At 35.4% G+C, this 12,164-nt stretch overlaps 1 protein-coding gene across 1 annotated transcript in view; it reads right to left on the bottom strand.

The window, feature by feature from the left end:
* Rat1 (5'-3' exoribonuclease 2 Rat1) overlaps positions 1 to 12,099 on the bottom strand; it is a 25,094-nt gene extending 12,995 nt beyond the window's left edge. Inside the window, exons 1-15 of the mRNA XM_035878260.2 lie at positions 11,859 to 12,099; positions 11,442 to 11,569; positions 11,004 to 11,115; positions 10,750 to 10,923; positions 10,510 to 10,672; positions 9,953 to 10,413; positions 9,496 to 9,702; positions 9,261 to 9,419; positions 9,021 to 9,181; positions 8,769 to 8,937; positions 8,289 to 8,378; positions 8,010 to 8,166; positions 7,639 to 7,867; positions 7,335 to 7,541; positions 7,152 to 7,249 (exon numbers count right to left, since the gene is read on the bottom strand). Coding sequence (XP_035734153.1) covers positions 7,152 to 7,249; positions 7,335 to 7,541; positions 7,639 to 7,867; positions 8,010 to 8,166; positions 8,289 to 8,378; positions 8,769 to 8,937; positions 9,021 to 9,181; positions 9,261 to 9,419; positions 9,496 to 9,702; positions 9,953 to 10,413; positions 10,510 to 10,672; positions 10,750 to 10,923; positions 11,004 to 11,115; positions 11,442 to 11,569; positions 11,859 to 11,933 — 2,590 coding nt within the window. The 5' untranslated portion in view covers positions 11,934 to 12,099. The remainder of the gene's footprint in view (positions 1 to 7,151; positions 7,250 to 7,334; positions 7,542 to 7,638; positions 7,868 to 8,009; positions 8,167 to 8,288; positions 8,379 to 8,768; positions 8,938 to 9,020; positions 9,182 to 9,260; positions 9,420 to 9,495; positions 9,703 to 9,952; positions 10,414 to 10,509; positions 10,673 to 10,749; positions 10,924 to 11,003; positions 11,116 to 11,441; positions 11,570 to 11,858) is intronic.
* Between the last annotated feature and the right edge of the window lie 65 nt (positions 12,100 to 12,164).

Below are 12,164 nucleotides of genomic sequence, written 5' to 3'. Positions count from 1 at the left end.
TTCGAATACTCGAGCAGGCTTCTAAATCTATCCGAGCGTGAGGATATCATCGGAAGATCGGAATGTTACGTACTGAGAACAATTTTCTTTCGTACTTTTCCAAGATTCCTCCTCTTTCGGGAAAAAACATAGAAAACGAAGTGAACTCGACTCTCTTAACCATCGGCGTGAAACACTTATAGGTGTTTTACATTGTGATCGAAAAATTCGATCGAAAATGTCCTTAGATTTTTGGAGAAACTAACAAGAATTTTTTTTCTTTTGATTATGATTTTTTTCTTTTTAATTTTTTTTTTTCTTTTTTTTTTTGTTTGTCTTTTTTTACTTCTTTTTGTTTTTCTTTCCCAAAGTGGGACTAGAGGAAATGGGTGATTCAAAAGAAATCATAGCTTTGTGCGCTTCTTTGCTTGTTGTTCGAAGAGAGAGAGAGAGAGAGAGAGAGAGAGAGAGAGAGAGAGAGAGAGAGAAACTGTTCGCCGTCTCCTTCTACTCCATCGTATGCGCGTGCATGCGTGTACTGAGGGAGGAAAAAAAACTCGTCGTCGATTCTGAATTAATCTCATTCGACTGCACCCTTTATACGTTGGTTCTCCCTCGCATCCTGCGGCGAGACTCCTGGCCGCTTCGTGGCTTCAAGGTTAATTGGAATGAAAGCGAAGAAAGAAACGGGCCGACGGAGAAAGAGGAAGAAGAAGAGAAATAGGAAGAAATCTTGATCGCGACGATGATTTTTCTTAGCGCAATGAGATACGCTTAACAGCACGTAAAAACCGTCTTCTCTCTCTCTCTCACTCTCTCTCTTTCTCTCTCTCTCTCTCTCTCTCTCTTTTTCTCTATCTATCTATTCCTTTTTATCAAATAACACTTGAAAACGGAAAAATTAATCCTTCAAACGAATGCCTATGTTTCTTCTTTCTTTTTCTCATTCTCTTCTCCTTTAGTTGAAATAACTGACTACTTTTTGCGAAAATCAATTATAAAAAGCCTATAGGTAGTTAGTACTACTAGCTTTAAAGGCTAGATATCCCATTACGATCATTTCTATTCTTCCGATCGTTTTCGTATTTTTCTGTTTTTTTTTTCTTTTTTCTTTTTTCTAATCCAAGCACAGAACGATTTTTATCGATGGAATCTTTTATCTTGAAAAATCTTTTTCTCAAAGATATTATGCTCTCGAAGAGTAAGAATCGTGCAAACTCCATTGCGCCACTCTGATCAACAAGGATGCTACGAAGAAAGGAAAGCGAGAGAATAATGGGAAAGGAAAATTAAAGGTTAAAGAACAGGTGTACCGAGTGATCTTTGACAATAAGAAATAGAAGGAGAAAGTTAGGTTGAAAGAAAAACCTTTAGGCATCCTCTTCTGTGTCTCGGAAATACGCACCATTTACTTCTTATATGTGGTATTATAGATTAAAGAAGGTATGAAAAAGGTCCACTATTCATCTGTAGTTGAATATCAACGAAGAAAGAAATGGAAGAGCGTTCGGACTCTTTACAATGATGCTGATGCATTTCCATTTGTGTAAAGTAGTCGTTTGCAAACGTATTCGAGCTAGGTCACGGGGATGTAATTCAAGATGACGCACTCGTCTTCGACTCTTTGAGCCTATTCGAAGGTGACTCGTCCGTTTAAAGCTTGTTTTGAGTGGCATTATGACTACTCCATACTATACTCTATTCATTATAAAACTATCATTGTTTTGAAATTGCATCTCTAGTTTATTTTATTTCATTTTATTTTTTTTTATTTTTTATATAAGTAGATATTATCCATTTCTAGAAAATGTAATGAAACATTAAAAGTATGATGATATCGTCAACGATTGAATACCTCTCGATAAGTTTCCCCTTGTATAACAATAATGATGGCGCATAGGTAATAGATAACCATTATAATAAATCAAAGTTCGATGAGATATCGATTTGACGATAGGGGTGGAGAGACAAGTTTAGGGTTTAAGTAAAAGTCCAAACGAATCAATCCGTTGACCCCTTTAGATTCTATATATCGGACGTTACTGGGGTTGAGACGTTCACTTTCCATTCACCACTAGAAATCGCGCGAACAACCCTCTGTTCTGTAAATCGAGACGGTTTAATAGAATTTCACGCTCCTCTAGGATTGACCAGAACGAGAATCGGTGATTGCTCTTGCGGAATCTGAAAATCGGTCAGGCGAGGAATTGATAATCAAAGCGACTCTTTGCCGAGCATCTATCTATCTATCTATCTATCTATCTATCTATCTATCTATCTATCTATCTATCTATCTATCTATCCATCTATCCATCTATCCATCTATCCATCTATCCATCTATCCATCTATCCATCCATCTATTCATCCATCTATCCATCCTTCTTTCTATCTATCTATCCATCTATCTATCTATCTATCTATTTCTTACTTTTAGTTTTTTGTTTATTATAGAAGGGTCTTCGTGTTTGTCTTCATTAATATAAAAAAAAACAAAAATGAAAAATCGAAAATCGATCATTTTTCAACCTCTCCTTTCGATCATACATGGAAACATAACCGTGTTAATAAGAAAAGTACCTCTTCGAACTTTACTCTACACGGAGAACGAATGAGAAAGAACTTCTCTAATTGCTAATATTTCTTCTTCTTTCTTTTCTTTTTCTTTTTCCTTTTGCACTGACGACTCCAAGAGTGTCACAGAGGTCTCTACTTTCCTCCGCTTGTTCCGGAGGGAGAAACAAATCCGTATCTTTGACGAAGTCGAAGAGCGAAAAAGAGAGAAAGATAGAAAGAAAGAGAAGAGAGAGAGAGAGAGAGAGAAAGTAGTGGGCGTACGTGTCCTTAAGCGAGAACGGGCTTCCACGCTAATGAGGCGCGGCGTAATTAGTGAGACTGTCTACGCGGTGGACCCTTCACGATAGGGAGGATCCCTCTCGACGGGACTCGAGTCTCGGTGTCTCTCGTCTTCTTGTTCTTCTTCTTCTTGCATTTGATCCCTCCCTCCCTCCCTCCCCCTCGCTCTCTCACTGTTTCGTTCTCGACGCATTCTCGAGCGATTTCTTATTCTTAGCCGACGTAAAGCGAACCATTAAAAGTTATCAAAATTTCGAACAGATCTCGATCAAGGTTGATCACGTGTTTGTGTGTGTGCGTGTACACAACACGTTATGTCAGGGATGCTAGTTTCAGTAGGTGGCTTAGGAAAGGCGGAAGACCGATTTAGAGCACAATGCGGCTCAATGCCGGGGAAATTAGCCGCGGCGCTGTCGGTGACGCCCGTCAGCCCCACACTTAGAGCGAAAAGCATCGAGCTAAAGAGGGACTACCGTATCCATCCCCGATGCCGTCAAACCAAAAAAGAAGAGAGCATAGGCTGCCGCCTGCACGAGTAGTATTATCGATATCATCATATGACGTTCGATCCTATCTCGATCTGAATCTCAATCTCGATTTACGATCCTTACTCCTACTCGACACCTCGACTTTTTCCGAGTAACCTTTAGTACCTTTAGAAATTTCGAACTCAAGTAAACCTATAAAAAAAAAAATAAAAAAAATAAAAAAATTGATGTACGTATTAGATCGAAGATCTAAGAATCGTGTCTTCGTTTTGATTCACCTTCGAAAGTGAATCACGATGGATCTTCTATAGCTTAATAGGCCTACCATAAAATAGCTACGCAGGTAGGCCTCCACTTGAGTAATATGAATAGGCTAAGAATGAATGGACGTTTAGAGAGAGAGAGAGAAAAAGAGAGAGGAAACTGCGGGCATCTACGACTCCTTTATCTCTCTTTCTTCCTGTCATTCGTGCTATCTCTTCGATGTAGTCTCCTCTCGTGATTGCTTTCTTTCTCTCAGTCTTTCACTTTTTTGTCTTCTTTTACTTCCTCCATAAGTAAAAAAAAATAAGAAAAAGAAAGAGACAGAAAGAGAAAGAGAAAGAGAAAGAGAGAGAGAGAGAAATATAAAGGAGCTTCGTTCGTATCGCACGGCCCTTCTGGATTCGACCACCGTTGAATTCACCGTCGAAGCACTAATGGATGGATAATGGCGTGTAATGGACGACGCGTACATTACGGGTAATACCTCGCGTAGGCGTTTTTGTAGTTTCTCAAGAGACACGAAAAAAGAAGGAGAGAAAGAGAGAAAGCGAGAGAAACACGATAAGCGGACGTACTCGTCCGGTGGTTAAAGAAATAATCGATGAGGTGATAATTTTTACGAGACATATGCATCCATAAATACAGATGTTATTTAGAAGAACATTCAAATACTAACTTCACGTCATTTTCATACTTAACTATAATTTACTACGGAAATTGAATCGTCGATTTAATTTATCGATGTAAATTAACGTGCACGCTCATTTTAGAAGAAATAGAACGATTTATAAAATGAATTTTTTCCGATTAAAAAGTGAATTTGTAAATCGGTGGGGTCAAAATCTAAACATCGAAGAAAAAAATGTAGAATGATTCTCCTAATTAAATCCTAAGTAATTTATTCATACACGATTCGGTAGCTCTTTCTTTCCCCGTAACTTCAGTTCAGAAGACTCGTCTTGCTATTGCTCGCACGTTTCGAATTTTGCTGCTGTTTCTGCTGCTGCTGTTGGTGCTGCTGCTGCTGCCGTCGCCACCACCGCCGCCGCTGCTACCGCTGCTGCACGAGTGTTTGCAGTCCACTCGAAACCAGTCCCGAACGAGCTCGCGTGAGACAGAGAAGAGAGTAAAGGACGTATGAATAGAGACAGAGCAACGCTCTGCCACCAACGAGGCGAGAGGCCAGGAACGTAGCTTAATTTGTCTAACGAGGGGCCCGGCACCTGTCATCCCAACGACGAGAAGATGGACGGATGGACGAGACCCTTCCTTTTTTCTCTTTTTCTCTTTCTCTCTTTCTCTCTTTCTCGCTCTCTCTCTCTCTCTCTCTCTCTTTCTCTCTCTTTCTCTCTCCGTCTCTCTCTCTCTTTCTCTTTCTCTTTCTCTCTCTTTCTCTACTCTTTCTTTCTTTCTCTCTTTCTCTCTTTCTCTTCTCATCGCCTTTCACCCCTGCTGAGGAAAGAAAGAGAGAGAGAGAGAGAGAGAGAGAAAGAGAGAGAGGATGTACACTTTTGCTTGCTTACATGAAGCTCGTTTTCTTGACGATCCGTCGACGTCATACAGAACCCATAAAAATACTCGAAGAAGAGTTTACGACGTCGTATCTCGAAGATACTCCCATAATATATGTACCAAATCTCGAGTAAGATCCTGATTGATTGGGAAAAACAAAAAAAAAAAAAAGAAAAAGAAGCGACAAAAAGCCGAAAAATTTATGGAAATAGCCTTACAAAGTATTTTTGTTTGCTCGAATAAAATTAACTTCCCTTATTTTTTTTTTCTTTTTTTTTTTTTTGTTGACGATCATCGTACACTGATAAAGATACTCAAAAAAGATTTACATATCTCGAAGATATTTCTCGCATAAAAATATATCTACGGATACCAAATTTCGGATCAAATTCTGAAGAAATTCAATTGAGAATAAAAAGGAAAGGAGAAGAAATGACGCAAAGCCGAAAAATTTGTGGAAAGATGAATTACGGGAGAAGTTTGGTCTTGACACCGTGACACTCAGAGGAGGCGTGACCTGCAGACACGCGCGCGCGTGCCTATATCCGGCGGACTCGAACGTAAAAACAAAACGTTACGCCGGCTGCGGGCAAGCGTGTGTGATTGATTTACCGAGGGATGTAAATGCCAGAAACAGTGCCGCGTGCCGACCATCCTTCGTAGAAGAAAGTGACCAAAGATATGGTAGCGCGATAGCCGTTCTTTTCCGGAAAAGATTATTGCTTTTCTAATAACACTAAAACATTATTACAATTGAACCGGTAATTATAGAAATGATCTAAGTCATATATTTTTCATTTTGAGATATTTTAATGTTCGGGTTTGAATTATTTATAAAAATTATTTTTCTATAATGACTATATTGTATGTAATAATGAAAATCATAATAAAGATTAGATAAAACATGCGACAAAATGTTAAATAGACATTTTTAATAAAAACCCCTTGAAACCAATCTAGTTTCTAGTTAACTGATTGTTATTATTAATTTATTATTAAAGTATCTCAATAATTTTTATCGTAAAAAAGGTTTCTAAGATAGAAAAATATCTCATAGAAATAATTATCGTAGTTACGTAATATAATTATCGTAGTACATAGCTATCGTTCGTAAATAGTTACTTTGAAAAATAGATTTGAAAGAGGAATACTATTCGTAGAATTTTTTGAAGTATTCGAATAACGCGATAACGACGTGGAGAATGGCGAATGACGATGACGAGTTGTCAGCATTTGTTTCTCCTTTTGCCAACGGCGAATAGAACTTGCAGCTCAACGCAATCGACGACAACGACGACAACGATCGTGACGCGAAAGGGGATGAGGGTGAAAGAGAGGTACATCCGCTAATTGGATAATTACAGAGTGCACCGCGTTTGTTTTATAATTGGGCGAAAGCCGGGGAACCGTTGCTTGACTCGACGTGCCAAACAACGAAACGGCCGGAGTCACGCTCTACGTGACGAACTACCCTTTGAGCTAATCCGGAACGAGAACCCCTCGGCCTTGCAACACCCCTTCTTCCCTTCCAGCCTGTTCTCCGAACGGATTAGTCGCGCGCGCGCACGCGCCCTTCCTCGAACGAAACTCGACTTTGTCTCGACTTTAAAGTATATCTCTTCATTTTTTATCTTCTTCTTCTCCTTCTAGTTCTTTTTTTACCTTCCTCTTCTTCCACCTTTTCTTTTTCTATTCATGAAAATGGATAAATTCTCTACAAATTTGGTCATCATCGAGACGACTGAGGGATATCGTCTTCCTCCCTTGTCCAACGTTAGAAAGGGGCAAAACGTAAAACAATAAAAGAGGGCTGATTGTAATACAACGACAGTTATGAGAAGAGGGGAAAAAACAATGAGGGGTTCCTTACTACTACCCAGACACACGTGGCTCATCTATGACGACCGGACGTTTATAAAGTACTATTTTCATTCTACTCCGATAATCTCAACATCGTTAAACCAAAGAATACTCGAGGGCGATCAATGAACTCTTGGACATTCGCGATACACAAAGTTAGATTAATAATTATCAAGCAATAAAATCAAACTTACCGTGATGCTGTTGATATTGCTGTTGATGTTGATAAACACTTGGAGGTGGTGGTACGTGTCCATACATCGGTAATGCTCTATTGAAACCCGTGTGATGACTGAAAAAAAAAAGAAAAAATATATTTTATATGATCAACCGATCGATTGACAGAGAAATAATCGATAGTTGCAATTCGAACTTACTCGAGCATTCGATGACCAGCTTCGCTTAAAGATGCAAATCGTGTCGAAGGAGTAAAGCCGATCTGTGGCTTCCATTGATTACCATTGTTACGATTCATTTGTTCAAAGTCTTGAGGTTTCAACACTCTTGGTGGTTCTATAGCACCTTTCAATTTTTTTGTAGAAAAGATAAAACTACTATTGTACTTTGGATCCCGGAAACGTACACTGCACAAAGATATATAACGTAATATGAACAAAGATCATAATTGTCATAAATTAGAATATAATAGATCATTAGTGTTAAATTTTTCAATGAACTTACCAATATACTTTATTATTCCTCACTGGTAATCCATTGATTGGAGAAAGTAATGTAGCTCCATCTCCAATGCAATCCTCTGCCAACAACACCATACCTCTCATACCATCTATACGTACTGGTGTTTCAATTTCAAATCCCACTCCATTCATATAAAGACCTTTTACAAAATTATATCCACTATTTCCCAAACCGACATACAATCGATCGTCATCACGTACATTTCGTTTTTCTAAGAAAAATAAATTTTCATCGTAAAATAAATATATCTCTTATACTCTTTTTCTTATAAATATGTAATATTGTATAATAAATATAAAAATATGTATAATAAAAAAAATGTGCTTGCGCGCGCGTATGTGAGTAATATTTACTTTCTGCATCCGTTAAGCTGTCGTAATAAGGTTCTAAAGCCTTGAACAGTCTTTTTTCATCAACAAATGGAAGCAAAGCTACGCCTTGCCAAGCGAACTTTTTGCCATTAAGATCTATCTTAAAGTCTTCTGGATAAAAATCTATGATCGGAGATTTCTAAAATTAATAGATTTTTATGTAGAGAATTTTTTCAATATATTTTACAATAGATTTTATATAGAAAATGTTTTAAAATGTTTTTATCATAAAACAACATATATAATACTTATAGTACTTACTGGATCACTCATTAATTTTGCCCATGATTGTGGCACGTGTATACTACTAGCTGCTGGAAATACACCCATCAGCTGTTCTAAAGGACGAAACTATAACGATAGGAATAGGATTGTATATCGATACGCTTAATATAATAATATATTTATGTACAGGATATTTCAGAATATGTGTATTCATCGTATTAAAATAAAAAAAATAATTCATATGAACATATGCCTTGTTTTCGAGATACACCCGTTTTCGTATTATATCAATTGTTCACCTCCCTTCATAGGTAACAATTTTTAAAGATAACAAAAATTTTTATTTGAGCCGAATATTATTCACTTCGAACAATTTCTGTAAAAACCAATTGAACAATTGATATAATACAAAAATGTTTATATGAACTTCTCTTTTTTTATTTTAGTATGCTGAATGGTTATACCCACATGTTCTAAAACATCCTGTATATATAAGATATATACGTATATACTTACTGGTACGGTATCTTTCTCAAATTCTGTAGAAAGACCACCTATATTAATAAAATCACTTGCAAAAGGTGCGTAATGATATGGAAAATACCATTTCCATGAAGCGCAACCTTGATAATAATAACGTAAAACCCAACATAAACCACGTACATACTGTAAGGCCACATTGTTTCTGTAAATTAGATTATATTATTGTTTGCCATTTGAAACTATTCTCATTTAAATTATTAATTATTAATCAAATTATTTGATTACCTAAATGCGAGATTGTCGGGAGATACGTCAAACTTTGACTCATAATAACGATCTTTAAAACCATCTTCCCAAAGTCTAACTTCATCATGTGCTCGATCGTCATCGTCAGTATCATCCGCTGATACTTCGTCGATTTTGCGTTTGTTTAAATCATTTTTACCCTATCAAAAATACAATCAGTATATTCGATACAAGATTACCAAAGCCAATAGAGGAAAATAAAAAAATAAATATGTATACCTCAGGACGCAGCATACTCTCGAGTGCAGTTACATTTGTACCCACCGATGCATGTTCCGATTGCATAATCGAACAAGTGGTATAATTCTGATTTTGCATGCGCATTTGATAAGCTTCATGGCGTGCATTTTCAACTGGTTTAACGGTTTGTCCCAATGGCTGGAATATCCATAATACCAAATATTTATAATTATGTTAAAAAGAAAAAAGAAAATAAAATAAATACAAAACTCACCATAGGTGCAAATTGTCCTGTAGGAATCCATTTTGGTTTATAATTGCTAAGTGTTTTTAATCTTTTTTTCTTATCCTTCTCACGTTGTTTAAAAGCCAATTCATTCTGTTGCCTTTTTTTAAAAATTTCATCCTCTACATCACCAAGTTCAGACATTATCAGTTGCACTCTATCCAAATTAATGTCACCACTATCCGTTAAGAAACCCTGCGATTTTTATAAATATCTGTCAAGTAATACTTCTTAAACATATTTCTTTAATATTTATGAAAAAAACATTAGCGCAATTGTTTTTCTGATATTATTTATAGAGATTTTTTAATATCGAACAACAATATAAAACGTTTAATACAATTTAAATAGATAGTTATAAACTAATAATATGTATTTTCTCTATTAACATTTAATCTTTAATATATACATTAAGAATTATAAAAAAAAAAGTAGATATACATACTCCTGTTTTATACACAGCTTTTTTGTACAAATTTACAAGCCTATCAATAGCTCCTTCTCTAATTTCCAACGACGGAAGATGAGGTAGAAAATCATTTCCTACAAAAAAACACATAAAAACCCAATCGTCTATAGCACGTTCAAAATCATATTTAAACGGTAGATTGGGCATTTGTAATTCTCTCTCTAAATATTCTCTTAAAACATTTAATCGCACAAATATATATTGACATTCTGCGGAAAATGCATTGTCCTCTTCTTTTTGATTAGGTTCTGCGCCAGTACATTCTTGCATTTCGTGTCCTAATTGACCACATATATCACATGGTTTTGGTTTATTCGGTTTAAATTCTTCACGAATAATAGTAAAATTGGGTTCATGTGTGGCAAGACCCAACATAATTAAATCAGCATCAGCACCACACAAAACATGCTGTGTATTCGGATTATGATTGGGTTGAGCTATAAGAGAAAAATAGACAATTATGAAATTAATTCATCATTCACCGATCATTTGATTTCATATTTATATACGATGTTCTGAAAATGTAATTTTACCTCTTTGTCTTCTAATAAAATCCATTATTTTGTGTTCTCCTTCTCCTGGAACATTTGCATCGCTCAATATGACTTTTATGTCCCTCCAACCAGGATCATTATTCAAACGATCGTGTATATAATAATGTAAACATTTTGATAATCTTGCCATAAATGGAGTGCCCTATAGTAACAAATTATTTTGTATCTTTAAGTTGTATATTGAACAAGTACAATAATTTTTATAATAATTTTACAAACTGGGGTAATGCAGTTGCTATCAAAGTGCTCTTCTTTTGGCTTTTCTGGTGGTAATACGGCTCCTTTTAAAGCTAATTCAGAACGCACCCTTTGAATTTCATTAAGTTTTTCGCTTGTTTCTTTAGATGCACGAAAACGACGTGATCTTTGTTGATTCATTTTAGCCCTAGGTGCCTGTACAATGATAATGTATTAAATGCATCAGCAAATATTTATATACAAACTTTTTATATTAATTATATGTCAATACTTACAACTCCATCTATAGCCATGTAAAGTAACTTCCTGGGTCTTACAATACGAAACAAGCGGTCAATACATTCAAAAATAGCCTCCATCATTTCTTCCTCATTCTTTGGTGCAGGTCTATAATATAACATCAAACATTATTCAAATGAAATAAAATAAAAATTAATCCTTTGCATTTACAATAAATTCTCATTATTTTGTTCCAGTAAATCCGCACTTGACCATTTTCAGTCAATATGAAATAGTCCGCCATGATTTTGATATTTTAACATCTAACTAATACAATACAACATATTTATTATATAAATATATTTATATCAAGTATTTACAATTCTAGTAAACAACTTGGCACAAGACTTATTGAAACAAAATTTAATGTTGTCTGACTCAATCTGGAATCCGGAATAATCAAAGGATTAATAACTTATAATTAATATACTAACTGATCTACTGGATGGGTACATGGATGAATGATTCCATTCATATCCAAATATAAATTATCAAATTCAATCCCATTTGGATTAGGATCTGCAGAATTAACAGGAACATGTACTCCATTAGAGTTTATTGGCTGTTAACATAAAACGTAATATTAATAACTATAACCTTTTAATCAAGTTTTTATAAGAAAGAAATACACATGCACGCAAATAACCATATGAACAACATTTAGATAAATTAACATCATAACCTAACATTCCATTTAAAATATGACAACAGATTTTTTATTCTTGTTTTGGTAGCAAATATAATAAATTTCGAGCAATAGATAATAATCGTTATTTAATAAACGATATTAATATATTGAAATAATTGTTATAATGAGTTAAATATGAATAAGAACAAATCATTTAACCTACCTTTTGTTCTATACACTCCACTATCATGGAAGGATATTTTCGACTTAACCATCGGAAAAACGCCGGGACACCCATGTCGTCATTAATATTGTTTTATAGTAGAATATAATCGTTGAATTTTGATTCCCTTTCACAAATTATTCACTATAGATAAATAATCTTAAAATTTGTTACACGCACTATATTCAAACATACATGAATGTCCAAAAGCATATGTTGCTTTAAACACTATATAACATAGAATGCAATAGTGTATGTGCAATTGTAGCGACTAGTGCGTCAGCTCTCGGCACGTCGTGTAAATAT

The sequence above is a fragment of the Vespa mandarinia genome, chromosome 1 (genome assembly GCF_050613455.1).
Source record: "Vespa mandarinia isolate Hongniang chromosome 1, ASM5061345v1, whole genome shotgun sequence".
Lineage (NCBI taxonomy): Eukaryota > Metazoa > Arthropoda > Insecta > Hymenoptera > Vespidae > Vespa > Vespa mandarinia.
Note: the sequence above shows the minus strand (reverse complement) of the source record. Positions and strands in the feature narration are given on the sequence as shown.